This window comes from Hemitrygon akajei, chromosome 18 (assembly GCF_048418815.1).
Source record: "Hemitrygon akajei chromosome 18, sHemAka1.3, whole genome shotgun sequence".
Lineage (NCBI taxonomy): Eukaryota > Metazoa > Chordata > Chondrichthyes > Myliobatiformes > Dasyatidae > Hemitrygon > Hemitrygon akajei.
Window position 1 is genome coordinate 52,333,698 of NC_133141.1, and position 15,533 is coordinate 52,349,230.

Consider the following 15,533-nt stretch of genomic DNA (forward strand, 5'->3'; position numbering starts at 1 on the left):
TTCGTGACTACGTTTAAATTCCACTTTCACATCACCATCGTCCAGTGCTTTTTGTTTCAGCTTATTAAAAAGACTGACTGATTTCTCCTTGGGTATAAGATAACTTAATGGAACACCACGCTTTGTACACCCATCAATCCACTCAAGCTATAGATTTTCCATTTTATCCATTATTGGATGCCGACTAAGAGAGGACATTTTGCTACGAGCAGAACCAACAGTAACATCGGCGGCTTTCCAGATTCTTTCCCTCCGTGGATAAATAGTGCGAATGGTTCAACGTGCGGACAATGTCCTTACTTCATTCACCACGATCGAAACGCTTAATTATGTCTAGTTTTACGCTAAGTGTAATACTCTTACAGGCTCTTTTTAGGCTTTTCCGATACCTTAGAACTCATCTTGCTAATGGATGCACAAAATAAATCGACATAAAGCACAGATGCTCAGAGGCAGGTGTTTAAGCAATGGCAGCTAGAATTCAGTTCCAGGGAGGAGCTTGGCTGCTCAGTGCGCGCTGCCTTTTCTCGTAACAGTGAAAACACCTTCTGTTAGCGAAAACAGGTAACTAATGTAGGTCTTTCGTAACAGCGAGGTGTCATAAAGCGAATGTTCGAAAAACAGGGGCCACCTGTATTTACACTAGAGATTGCTACAATAGGGGGAAAATTCTGCATTTGTACGATGCTTGCGTCCAAATCTATAGCCCAAGGAGTGGGGCTGTCGAAGTCACTCTGCCAATGTTGTCATGTGCTGCCCAAGTCCAAGAAACAACCTCAATGAAATACCAACCATACCCACAGTGCAGCTAATTTTATTAAATTCTACCCTACCTATATGAGTTATTTGCAATAACCAAATTGAAATAACATTTAAAAAAAATTGAGATGGCATGTTTTTTTGAAAATCTACACTTTTAAAGACTGACATGACATCTAGAGATAGTGCTCAATGTAAACGAGAAAGTTACATGAAGATAGAATATTAAAAATATAACTACCATATTACATAAATCAACCATCACATTTAGTTACATACAAAAACTCATTTATACTGAGACTAGGTTGTAATGAAAGTCAACATCTTAGGATACAAGTAATTTCCGAATTGCTTACTGAATTGTATTCCGTTTCATTCAGATTTTATTTTCATGCAGTTTTTATAACTGCAGCAAAACTTCAAATTATCAAAAAATTATCTAATAATTAATCACTTGATGAACTTTAAAAGCATTTTTGCTACCAAATGACCTACCATATGCCGCCGAAGGATGGTCTGACTTTTCATGTACTTAAGACAGAACTCACACATGTATAGCCTCCCTAGACGAGCATATTCTTCAGGATATGGAGAATGGTACCAGGTATCCAGTTCATATCGGCCAAACACAATGGTCTTAATCATGTTACTGCCTTCTGTAATTTGCCCTTGCAACCTCAGTTTCTCCTACAGGATAAAGAGACAATTGAAGCAGTATAATAATACTCAAGTGATCAGAGTGATCTACAACATTGGTTTCATATTTTATTTGAAAAAGAACAAAGCCTAATGTCATTTATTCATTATATTGCAGCAACAATTATTAATAATTTTTAATTTTTACAACATTTTAACTCCTTTGTGATTTCAATTTCAGCCTTGTTTTTTTTTTCTAGGAATAAAGAGCAGCGTTCAACCAACTAAATACGGACCAACATATATTATTACATCAAATACAATTGTTCAGCCCAGAAACAAAGAAAACTACTGTTCACATTTGTCTTTTCATCAATGCTGCCATCCAGTGGTAGTATCAAACTCTCAGGCTAAAAACACTTGGAGACCAGGCCCAAAGTGCAACTTTGTGTATGTCACATCTTTATCATGAATCATTTTTGATTTTGAGCATCATTAATTTAAAACCAACCAGTGTCATATTATGGGCACCCATAGTGGCTAGGAACTGGGCAAAAAAATTTAAACAGTTTACAAAAAGTAATGACAGCACTAAATGTCATTAGATGCAAATCATAGTCCAGAGGGTAAAAGGACACCTGTTTTTGTGATCATGCTCTGAAATTTCTAAGAATAAATTTTAATATATGTGCGAATACGAGGTCCACATTGTTGCAACATTAACAGCATAAGTAACCTTCAACAGGCATTACATCTGTTACTGCTGAAATTATATTTTTCTCAGCTTTGACTTGTTATTTTGTATAATTTAAACTAAAACACTTTTTAAAAAAATAAACTTATAAAAATAATCTTACTCAATTGTTTTGTTGTTAACTCTTCACCCCAACTCAGATCACTAATATCCCCCCACCCACCCCCGGAATAACTCTTAAATTAAGATTTTTGAAAACTGAAGTCCGCAATATCAGAATAGTTTCAATTTTTTGCATTTTAAGAATAAATTTAAGCATCAAACTAAAATTCAAACATTGAAATGATTCTAAATATATTTCAAATGCACAATACTACAGTTATTTTTATTTATGTTGTTATTCTACTTCAATATACCACAGGTAAAGTGCAAAATAAACTAGAATCACATCATACCAGATCCTCTGAGGCGCGTGCTTGAGCTTTACGGAATAATTCCAAATCAAAATCAGATGTAAGATTGTCCAAAAGGGGCTCTCTTGTATTTCCATGTAACTGCCGGTGCTCCTGTAGAATTAAAAATAAACATTTGCAAATAAAATAGTCATTAGACCAAATCAGATATACTACTGCATGTAAAGAAAATAAAAACAAAGCTGAAATTACACAAATATTTCTACAAAGTAACATACAGTACATAATCTTGAAAGTATATTCTACAATTAAGGTAGCATCTTTGATTTCCTTGGGAGCTGTACATAAAAAGTTGCCCCTCTCTAGCACCATTTTGAGATAATGAAGTATAAAACACGACCAAGGAATTCTGCAAGTATATAAAACCTTTCAAGTTAATGTACATGTGCTTGTCTAACAAGAGTGAAACTTGTGATGGACATCAAAGGTAAAAGGGCAATTCACAAAGGATGCCACTAAAACCTCTTCTTTCTTGTGATTTCAGAAAGCAGACATGTTCCAGCATAGGCTTTTTTTTCCAGTGCTGAAGCCCAGACTGTTCTCTGGTGCCCAAGTCCAGGCTAGCTTCTGTCAGCTTGTGTAATTGGCTGCAAATCTCCAAAAGAGAACTGCCTAGGTCCTGGTCAGAAATCAGGAGTATCAAAATGTATCCTCATTCGCTCTGGTTAAGAATGCAATTCAAGAGTGGCTGCACAATAGATGTAGAATACCAATTTTTAAATAATTTACTGGTTGAGGTAAAAATAACAGGGTAGAGCAAAACAATAAAAAGGAAAAACCATCAAAGCCATACATAAACAAATTAAATTAGTCCAGTTCATTCTGAGTATGATTAATGTTATATAGTATTTAACTTTTGCATATAATTATCTCAACCACACCAGAAACATACCCAGGTCTCATATATAGAAACAAATGTGACCCTGCATCAGTCCTGATGGATGGTTTCATTTTGCTTCAGTGTGCTGCCTAGCCCTCTTACACCTTTCAGTAGCTTGCTTTTTTTTCGCTGTATAAGTTTGGAACAGTAATTTTACCATATATTTTTCTTTTTGCTCTTTGGTTAATCCTGAATTTCGTTTCTTCCTAAGTTCTGCCACCTTTTCTTTGTATCTCAATTGTTTCTCTGTCGGAGCCTGTAGACAAGAAGCAAAATTGAGAATAATATTTATCTAAGCCTACCTTCAATATTTAGTGCATCAACACAAGGTGAAATTCAATTTCTAGACACCATATGTACATGGATGTACAAGAGTCATAAAGCACTACAGTACAGAAACAGTCTCTTTAGCCCATTAGTTTATGCCAAACTGTTAAGCTATCTAGTCCCATCGACCCATGCTTGGACAATAGTCCTCACCTCTTTATATTTAACTTTGGATCGTTGGAATAATGAAATATATAGCTGTATTCCACTTGAAAAAATTACATACAATCTAAGAAATGAATATGATATATGTTTGAAAATATGGCTCCCATACCTACAAAAGATAGGATTAAATACATAGGTCCTTTGAAGATAAAATTATAAAGTAATTGGGGAAAGTAAAAATAAATATTAAAATTATTTTGAACTCCATGGAGCATGTGGGAATCCTCCGATATCCAGGCAATCTTTCTCTCTTTTTTTTCTTTCTTTAGATAAGGGTTGGGGGGGGGGGGTTAAGGGGAGGGGGGAGGGTTAATATTATTTTTCTCACTATTTTATCATCACATTTATTCTTTGTAATTTTCTAAAATTTAATAAATAAATATTTAAAAAAATAGTCCTCACCTCCCATCCATGTACTTATCCAAACTTCTTTTCATTGTTGTAATTTAACCTGCACCCACCACTTCCGCTGGCAGTTTGTTCTGCACTCACAGCATCCTCTGAGTGAAGTTACTCTTCAGGTTCCCCTTAAATACTTCACCTTTCAACCTTAACCTATGAACTCTAGTGTTGGTCTCACTCAACCTCGGGGGAGAAAGCCAGCATGCAGCTACCCTATATATATACCCTTCATAATTTTATATACTTTCAGATCTACCCTCATTCTCTCCCAGCCAGCAAAGATCAGATTTTTATTCCAACTTCTAATCCTGTCCCCTTGACACACCTTTCTTTCAAACCAAGATCAAACACACATCACCCATCCTTTACTGTCTGTTCCCTCTGCAAATTCCCCCACAGATATATTCTCTTTCTCTCCAACCATTTTATTTGCATTTGTTTCAATTTCTAGTTCAGTCTCAACTAAACCTAATTTTCAATCATGACATTGTTTTCCTATTTTCAATCCTACGGTCTGAAATTTACAAATTCTGAACTGAAAATACCCCCAACTCATCTCAGCAAAAACTTCCACCCCTTCATAAATATCCTGACAACACCAATCCCCATATTAGCAGTATTTCCCAACACCCAGCTAGGTCATCCTTCCATTCTTCATCACAGTATATGGATTTTCCATTAATTACATCTATTTGTCTGGACTTCAATAATTATTTATTTAACTCTTGCCTTTTCACTCTATTACTGCCTACTTGTGTTTTTTTACCATTTGCTCTTCCCACCTAAGTTTGTTTCCCAAAACTTGAACCCCCTAGTTGTTCCTCCTTATCCAAGCTTCTCTGATCTCATTCACCTTTAACTCAAGTTGCTTACAAATATTTCCTCTCCTTTTCTTCCTAATCTTTCCTCCTTGTAGAGAAATCACCAACTAAGGAGAGGAGTTCTTAATTGTAACTTCCTGATTACAAATATCCAGATTTGTAAATTTGTTGCCATATTTTCCATACATGTCTAAATGTAGTGATCACAATGAAAACTTACCTGATGTCTGGTTGCATGTCTGTTATTTTCATCTTGTCTTTGTGATAATGCTCTGTCATCAATCTGCCTTTCACGCTGCTGAGCTCTAACCTAAAAAGGAGAGTTAACACCAGAACGTAAACAATTAGATAAATATTGAACTTATTGAATGGGCTAAAACAGCTTGATTCAAATTTAATAGGCACAGTCTATTCTACTATCTACAGTTGCAAGTAAAAAGTTTGTGAGCCCTTTGTAATTACCTGGTTTTCTACATTATTTACTCAAAATGTGGTCTGATCCTCATCCAAGTCTCAATAATAGACAAACACAACCTGGCTAAACTAATAACACAGAGACAATTGTACTTCTTGTCAACACTGAGTACACCATTTAAACAATCACAGTCTAAGTTCAAAAATGTATGTGAACCTTTGGGGAGACGCCTTCTACAAAAGCTACTGGAGTCAGGTGTTCCAATCAATGAGATGAGATTGGAGGTATGGGTTGTAGAGGTGCCCTGCCCTATAAAGACACACAAAGTCAAGTTACTGACAGAGCCTGCCCTTCTCAAGAAAGATTTGTTTATGTGCACCATTCCTCGATCAAAACAACTTTCAGAGGACCTTAGAAAAATTGTAGAGATGTATGAAGCTGGAAAAGGCTACAAAAGCATTTCTAAAGACCTGAGCGTTCATCAGTCCACAGTAAGAGAAGTTGTCTACAAATGGAGCAAACTCAGTACTGTTGCTACTCTCCCTATGAGTGGGCGTCCTGCAAAGATCACACCAAGAGCACAACGTGCAACGCTGAAGGAGGTGAAAAAGAACCCAAGGGTAACAGCAAAAGACCTGCAGAAATCTCTAGAACTTGCTAAAGTTTCTGTTTATGTATCCACTATAAGAAAAACACTGAACAGGAATGGTGTTCATGCAAGGACATCACAGAACTAATCAATGCTCTCCAAAATAAAAAACAATTGCTACACGTGTCAAGCTTGCAAAAGACCACCCTGGATGTTCCACAATGCTTCTAGGACAATGCCCTGTGGACAGAAGAGACAAGAGTTGAACTTTTTGGCAGAAATGTATACCACTATGTTGAGGAAAAAGAGCACTGCACAGCAACATCTCATCCCAATTGTAAAGCATGGTGGAAGGAGCATCATTGTTTGGGGCTGTTTTGCTGCCTCAGAGCCTGGACAGCTTGCAAGCACTAAAGAACAATGAATTCAAAGTTGTATCAAGACATTTTATAGGAGAATGTCAGGGTCACGGTCCTTCACCAGAAGCTTAATAGAAGTTGGATAATGCAACGAGACAATGATTCAAAACATAAGAGTAAATCAACAACAAAATGGTTTAAAGAAGAAAATTGTGTTTTGGAATGGCCAAGTCAGAGTCCAGACCTTAATCAATTGAGATGCTGTGGCATGAACTGAAGAGCATTCCAGAAATACTGATGAACTGAAACAGTTTTGTATGGAGGAATGGTCTAAAATTCCTCCTTGCTGTTATGCAAGTCTGACAAACAGCTTCAGGAAACGTTTGGTGGAGGTTATTGCTGCTAAAGATTGTTCTACCACTTATTAAGTGCAAGGGTTCACATACTTTTTCCACCCTGGACTGTGAATGATTAAACAATCTCCAATCTTCCAGCCAACTTTCCACACCCATGCTTTTTCTCCATCCTGCCTCTTCCTCATTAAATAATTACTCCCCTGAAAACACCTGTTCTCCCATTTTCACCCATTCTTTTTTTTCTGGAGAGGTTTGGAGGGATGACCAACTATGAATTACGGGGATAAATACAATATTGAATCTACAATACTCAGCACTTATCTTCAGCCAGATTAAGGTACATTAGCCTACATTCATAGAACATAGAATAGTACAGCACATTACAGGCCCTTCGGCCCACAATGTTGTGCCGACCTTAAAACCCTGCCTCCCATATAACCCCCCACCTTAAATTCCTCCATATACCTGTCTAGTAGGTCTCTTAAACTTCACTAGTGTATCTGCCTCCACCACTGACTCAGGCAGTGTATTCCACGCACCAACCACTCTGAGTGAAAAACCTTCCTCTAATATCCCCCTTGAACTTCCCTCCCCTTACCTTAAAGCCATGTCCTCTTGTACTAAGCAGTGGTGCCCTGGAGAAGAGGTGCTGGCTGTCCACTCTGTCTATTCCTCTTAATATCTTGTACACCTCTATCATGTCCCCTCTCATCCTCCTTCTCTCCAAAGAGTAAAGCCCTAGCTCCCTTAATCTCTGATCATAATCCATACTCTCTAAACCAGGCAGCATCCTGGCAAATCTCCTCTGTACCCTTTCCGATGCTTCCACATCCTTCCTATAGTGAGGTGACCAGAACTGGACACAGTACTCCAAGCGTGGCCCAACTAGAGTTTTATAGAGCTGCAAACGTGAAAAGAGATCATAAGGTCAAACTAATAGGAAGAATCTTCAATAACTAAAGGAAAATCACTAATGCAGACATAACTGCAACTGTTGTAAACCATACAACAGTTAAGTGGACCCAACAAACTTCTGCTTTGTTTCTACAAATGGTTGCTACAAAAAGCAGCAAAGTTTTAGCCCTCCCACATAAGAATCCTGAGTTTGTTTTGGCAGTAATTTTCTAGTTCTGAGAAAATGGAATCCAAATAATGCTAGCATCGTTTCTACCACTGACTCAAACATTTTGGATTAGCTGAACTGTTCATATTCTTGAAGTCAGCCTGATACTCTACCTTATAGATGCATAATTTATTAACTGCAGATGTCCCAGCAAATAGTTTCCTTAAAAAATATTGTAACATACCACTTGCAGAACTAAAGAAGCTCAGATCATTCTTCAGCATTTGCAAAACTAGCCATTATACACTCCATAGAACTTTAAATATTACACACAAATTTTAAAAACAAAGCCATTTCCTAAAAGACAAAAAAAGGACCTGTTCAAAATTTTCATTGCGCAACACAGATCTCACAGAACTTAGTTTTGGCATTAAACTTCACTAGACTGCTTAAACTCCAGATATTTTTTAAAAAACTGTCAGCCAGTATGCCAGATGAAGTGCGATCATAATACAAACCAGGAGCAAAGGAATTAGAAAAACGTCAAAGTTACTGAAATGAATTATCTCAACACCCCCTTGTTACCAATCAAAAAGCAGTATTTTCTTTAAGCAGAATTATCTGAATGTTTCACAATATAATGTAGAATCTACATTACCTTACATTCATCTGCAGATAAATTATGGTACAATGGACAGCCAGATATGGAGAAGTGTCTTTCATGTTTTCCAGTCAAATGGCCTACGTTTAACCAAATGAGCAAAATGAAAATCATATACAAGAATGTACTTCAAACTACATTTTCAGATTTTAAAATCACCTACAAATTAAAAAGCATTTGCCTTCCTATTAAAATTACACCTGCAGATATATATAATCAGGAATATTGTCAGTTTCAGATCAACACCTGTGCAGAATTCTCTTCCAAAACATTAAAGAGAATGATTCCCATCCACTCCCCAATTTGTTTGTCAACTTCATTTTATTTTCGAATTACACTCGTATCGAAATCAAACATTAAGTGGCTACAATATTTGAGCACATAATCTAGACCAATACTTCCATGTCATGCAGAGCTGAAGAGGAGATATTCTGGAAGCAATATTCAACAGCTGCCTCTTGGAATAACTGCAAGAGGCCTTATGATTATATTAGAAATGCAAAGGAGTTCTCATTTTGTCCTTTCTCAACTTCAATAGAATAAATTACTTGATCAAATATTGCTTTTTCCCATTTATTGCACATTGTCAAATGTCACAAGTAATTTGACTACACCAGTAATTACACTGCAAAAGTAATTATTTGTTACAAAATAGTTTGAGATACCTCAAAGATTGGAGAATGTTATTTTAATATTCAAAAATAGAACTATTCCTAATCCAGAATGTAATGTTCAGGAAAATTAAATCACTATATTCAATTCTCCCAGATCATCTATTGGAAAACATCCTGTGTGGGCTTGTTCCAAAGTTGCATAACTTTACATATATAATCAACTGTACTGAAACTGACATCAAACAAGAAATGAAAACATAGCTGAGGCTCCACCAGGTGTCAGTATAGACATTAATACAGATTGCAGGCTACAAAACTCAACTGGAAAGGAAATTTTCATTAATTACTTGCATTCATTTCAAACACATCATCTTTGCCATTAGTCACACTAAATGCATAGCCAGACTTAGTACACTGCTTTTAAACATAAACAAATCCAAAAATCTGGGAGCAATTCAAAGGCACAGGATAGATACCCCCTAAATTAGAATTCTAAAGGCAGAATTACACGACTGTGGCCGACAGGAGAAGTCAAAGTCAACATAAAAGCCAAAGAAAGGGCATAATTGAGAAAAAATTAGTGGGAAGTTAGAGGATTGGGAAGCTTTTAAAAACCAATAGAAGGCAACTAAAAAAAAGTCATAAAAGGTAAAAGATGGAATACGAAGATACACTAACCAATAATATTAAAGAGGATACCCATAGTTTCTTCAGGTATATAAAGTGCAAAAGAGAGGAGACAGTAGTTATCAGACTGCTAAAAATGTGGGAGAGGTAGAAACAGGGGACAAAGAAATAGTGTACAAACTGAATAAGTATTTTGCACCAGTCTTCCCTGTGGAAGACACTAGTGGTATGCCAGAATTTCAAGTGTGTCCGGGGACAGAAGTGTGTGAAGTTGCCATTATTAGGGAGAAAGTGCTTGGGAAGCTGAAAGGTCTGAAGGTAGTTAAATCACCTGGACCAGATAGTTTATACCCCAGGGTTCTGAAAGAAGTGGCTTAAGAGATTGTGGAGGCATTAATAATGATCTTTCAAGAATCACTGGATTCTGGAGGACTTGAAGAGTGTAGTGACATTTGCAATTTTCAAGGAAAAGAGGCTAAAATTATATGCCAGTTGGTCTGACCTCAGTGGTTGGGAAGATGTTGGAGTCAATTGTTAAGGATGTGGTTTTGGACACTTAGAGGCACATGAGAAAATCGGCCAAAGTCAGCATGGTTTCCTTAAAGGAAAATCTTGCCTGAAAAATCTGTTGGAATTCTTTGAAGAAATGACAAGCATTTTCAGAAGACCTTTGACAAAGTATCACATGAGGCTGCTTGACAAATTAAGAGTTCATGGTATTACAGGAAAGATAATAGCATGGATAAAGCAGTGGCTGACTGGCAGGAGGCAAAGAGTGGGAATAAAGAGAGCCTTTTCCGGTTGGCTGCCAGTGACTAGTGGTCTATGTTGGGAACGTTTCTTTTTACATTATATGTCAATGATTTGGATGACGGAATCTATGACTTTGTGGCTACGTTTATGGACAATATGAAGATTTCTGGAGGGGCAGGTAGTGTTGAGGAAGCAGAGAGGCTGCAGAAGGACTTAGATTAGAAAAACGGGCAAAAAAGTGGCAGATGGAACACAGTGTCGGGAAGTGTAAAGTCATGCTCTTTGGTAGAAGAAATTAAAGCATAGACTATTTTCAAAATGGAGAAATTTAAAAATCTGAGATACAAAGGAATTTGGGAGTCCTTGTACAGGATTGGTTAATTTTCAGGTTGAGTCGGTGGAGAGGAAGACAAATGCAATGTTAGCATTCACTTCAAGAGGACTAGAATATAAAAGTAAGGATAGAACGTTGAGGCCTTACAAGGCACTGGTGAAGCCTCTCTTGGAGTACTGAGAGTAGTTTTGGGCCACTTATCTAAGAAAGGATGTGCTGACATTGGGGAGGGTCAAAGGAGGTTCATGAAAGTGATTCCAGGATTGAAAGGCTTGTCATATGAGAAGCGTTTGATGGTCCTATACCTGTACTCACTGGAATTCAGAAGAATGAGGGGGGAATCTCATTGAAACCTATTGAATGCTGAAAGGTCTCGATAGAGTTGATGTGGAGAGGATGTTTCCTATGGTGGGCGAGTCTAGGACCAGAGGGTACAGCCTCAGAATAGAGGAACATCCATTTAGAATGGAGTTGAGGAGGAATTTCTTTAGCCAGAGTGGTGAATCTGTGCAATTCATTGCCACAGGTGGCTGTGGAGGCCAAGTCATTGGTTGACAGATTCTTGATTAGGTAGGGCATGAAGAGTTATAGGGAGAAGGCAGGAATTTGAGGCTGAGAGGGAAATGTATCAGCTGTGATGAAATGGCATAGCAGATGATGGGCCGAAAAGCCTAATTCTGCTCCTATATCTTATGGTCTTATAGTCTAATATTTTTACTGAATAAAACAATGTGTAAATCTTTCTTATCATGGGACATAGAGAAATAAGCTGAAAGACAGTTTAATCACATCCACTCATTGTTGCTGCCAGAAATCTGAGGAGATCCGAGGTGCACTATATTTGATAGACTAATTTAAAGTCGGCTAGTTAAAACAGGAACAACAAAACTTTTAAATTAAACAAAGATTTTATTCTTGGCCTGGCTGGTGGTGGCAAGAGAAAGGACTCTACAATGGCAGAGGGGGCCTTAAAACCATGCAATGTGAGTGCAAGTGCTCAAGACCTTAAATTGACTGAATAAAATTTCCTTGTTAATATTCCAACAGTGATCTTACTTCATGAATTGAATGATTGACATTAACAATCTAGAAAGGTCCAGTTATAACTATAGCTAAGCTGAAACAATTGACAACTAGGCCCATAGACAATAAAATTAAGGAATAATTACTGGGTTTGACTTCCACCCAGTATCTGGCTATCAACATTGGAAGTATTCAAATAGAAATATCAGATAATGAAGAATTAAATAAACATACAGTGGATTCAGTTAATTGGGAGTTATCAGGATCAGTACATTTTGGCCGAATTAAGCGGCTGCCTCAATTAGCTGAAGTTTCATGGAAATAATTAAAGGTATAAAAACTACAAACCATTGTTTAACTGAGTAATGAATTATGTATTTAAATGAAATACAGAATAAATTAGAACACTATCAATACTTGTTCATTCGTGATGTGCCATGTTGTATGATGTGGGGTTTCCATGACCATGATTGTTCTTGGCAATTTTTTCTGCAGAAGTGGTTTGCCATTGCCTTCTTCTGGACAGTCTTTACAAGACAGGTGACCCCCAGCCATTATCAATATTCTTCAGAGTTTGCCTGGTGTCAGTGGTCACTTAAACAGGACACGTGATATGCACCAGTTGCTCATACAATTATTCATCACCTGCTCCCATGGCTTCACATGACCCAGATTTTTGGGGGAGGAAGGTGCTAAGTAGGTGTACACCCAGCCGAAGGATGACCAGCAGAATAGCAGAGGGAAGGAGCATCTTGCACTTCATTTGGTACAGATGTATCTCCACCCCACCACCCAGTAATACAAGACTGCATTAGTTATTGAAGAGAGGAATTCATACAGTGTGTGCTGCCATGCTCCTTTGATTGATTGTAAATAAACAAAATCAGCACAAACACCTAGTGCAGATAATGGACTGCCTTCGTACAATGCTATAGAATGCATCCTCCAAACCTTCACTTTCATTGTAACAATCAAGATGATCGTCAATGCCTTTAAATTCTTTGTCATTCCTAACTTGCTGAAGTAGTGAAATTGTTTCAATTTTCACTCCAGGCTTTTTGAACACAAGTACATGCAGCTTGTGCTATTTAAAAACTGTTCACTCTAAGCATGGTGTAGAGTCTAATGGCCACACAAGTGCATGCGTTTGGCACAAGTTAGAAACCGTTCAGCAACAGTAAGCTGCCCCAATTAAGCAGCAGTGTCCCAAATAAATAAAGGGCATCTAGATTGCTATTTGTTCTGTAAGAGTTGTTCCAAATAAGTGGCTGCCCCAATTAACCGGAATTCAGTGTATGGATTTGGTTAATTGGGACACATCAGGGTCAGTACATTTTGGCCAAATTGAGCAGCTGCTCCAATTAGCCAACATTTAATTGAAATGGTTAAAAAAGTATTAAAAAAAACAAAGTATCGCTTAACTGAGTAACAAATTATATATTTAAATGACAAACGGAACAAATTAGAACACTACCAATACCACTAAACTACTATAAAATCGTATTTGTTCCTAATAGGCGAATTCATCTCATGTACGCTGCACTGTTCTTTTGATTGACTGCAAATGAACAAAATTAGCACAGACGCCTACTGCAGATAATAGATTGCCTTCATACAGTGCTATCAATTGCATCCTCCAAATTTTCATTTTCATTATAACATTTAAGATGATTGTTGATACCTTCAAATTCTTAATAGTTCCTAACTCTCTGAAGTAGTGAAATCACTTTATTTTCACTTCCGACCATTTCTGGTATCTCCAAGCCTGAATGCTTGAAACCACAGTGAGCAGTTCTCAATTGCTATGCTGCTTATTTCTCGTAAACTATCAGTGCCAAACAGACGCAACTGGCGGTATTTAAAAACTGTTCACTTCAAGCACGGTGTCATGCCTAACAGCCACAGAGGTGCACATCACTGACGCTTGTCAGAAATTGTTCAGGAACACTCTCCTGTCCCAATTAAGTGACATAGCGCCCCAAATGAAGGGAAACCTGGCTAGTTTCTTGATTAACACACACAAAATGCTGGTGGAATGCAGCAGGCCAGGCAGCATCTATAGGGAGAAGATCTATACGGAGTGCTTCTCCCTTGAATTTCCAGCATCTGCAGATTTCCTTGTGTTTAGTTTCTTGATTACGGTAGTTATTTTTCCTTTAAAAAGATTTGTCCCAAATAGCAGTTGTCCTGATTAACTGATAGTCCAATTAACCAGAATCCACTATACTTAAAAGGTGCATTCCCAAAGTATCAGCGAACCACACCTACCAATAATTGACACCAGCTTAAGTAACAAATATTGGATAGGGAAGCACAATTGGAAATCAGTTATACAGTACAGAAACAGACCCTTTGGCTCACCAAATCTGAGACAGCATTCAAGCACCCACTTACACTAATCCCATTTTTATTCTTCCCACAAGTTTAAAAAAAAATCTATGAAAGATTTTAAAATCAATGTTATATGGGCCTGTATTAAAGATAAATTAACATCAAGTATATATCCTCACAATGGCAACCCAATATCCTTTACTTGAAACAAATTGAAAACAGATGACAGATCAAATGAAATATATATTTGGAATACAAAACATTTATATCTAACCAATTCTATCTCATTATAATCTAACCAATATTCACTTCTGAGGCTGGAGTTTACAAATAGCAGTAGTTATATTTGCATTAAGCAGTGATGTTTCAACAATTTAACATAAGCTCATAGACCTTATAAATATCAAACACGACAATTGGAGGAGAATGCCCAAACTGTGTTGCAGGATTCCAAAAGTGGGTAAGAAACAGATCAGAGAGTAGATATTAAAATTTCACAACCATCCTTCCAAGAGTGGGGAAAATGTCATTTGAATTAGTTATCCATCTAAAGTGAGAAAACATTTATGAATAAGCCTCTTGTGAATGAAGCTTAAAATGGGAGCAGATAAACATTTCACAGTTACACAACAGAAGATGTTATCCACTCACTATTTGTAACCCAGTTATTCCATTCATGGAGTTTTCAATCAATGCATTGGGAATATTGTTTAAACACTCAATATACAATGGAAGATTTCTTACCTAATGAATTACAACCTGGAGTAGGACACTTCATATTGAAATTATAACTCTCATGAAAACGCCGGCGCTTCGGTCTATGTGAAAGGTCACTTCCAGAGTCTTTCATAGAAGCATCTTTTGCTATGCTTTCATCATGCGATGCATTTGGACTTGAAATATCAATATCGGACTCAGATGATGGAGCATTTCCTGTAGGTGTACGTGGGGGAGATTCATCGTGGTCAACTGCAGTTTTGGTATCTAAAATAGCAGTTTCAAAAAACACAAATTAATAAGAAGTCTCTAATATTTCATGCATCCAATTTTGAAAAGCGCTGGACTAATATCAATATAAATCTTTAAAATTATTTTAGAAAAATAACATCAGGGTATTAAGACATTATCGAGACTAGTAAGTGTAAAAGAGGGGAAAAAAATGTAATATGGAGGTAATATCCTGCTTGTCATCTAAAAGCTATTCTAAAGGATATACTGAGAAGGGAAAAGCAGTTCCACAATTCAGAAAAA

The 15,533-nt window shown here is 37.1% G+C and overlaps 1 protein-coding gene across 5 annotated transcripts in view; it reads right to left on the minus strand.

Annotated features, from left to right (window-relative positions):
• Nucleotides 1-15,533, minus strand: part of kat7b (K(lysine) acetyltransferase 7b) — an 86,680-nt gene that overhangs the window by 24,393 nt on the left and 46,754 nt on the right. For all 5 annotated transcript variants that reach the window (XM_073071674.1, XM_073071673.1, XM_073071672.1 and 2 more), the window contains 6 exons: nucleotides 15,027-15,266; nucleotides 8,598-8,680; nucleotides 5,378-5,467; nucleotides 3,600-3,698; nucleotides 2,545-2,655; nucleotides 1,255-1,446 (listed from right to left, as the gene is read on the minus strand). In XM_073071674.1, coding sequence (XP_072927775.1) covers nucleotides 1,255-1,446; nucleotides 2,545-2,655; nucleotides 3,600-3,698; nucleotides 5,378-5,467; nucleotides 8,598-8,680; nucleotides 15,027-15,266 — 815 coding nt within the window. The remainder of the gene's footprint in view (nucleotides 1-1,254; nucleotides 1,447-2,544; nucleotides 2,656-3,599; nucleotides 3,699-5,377; nucleotides 5,468-8,597; nucleotides 8,681-15,026; nucleotides 15,267-15,533) is intronic.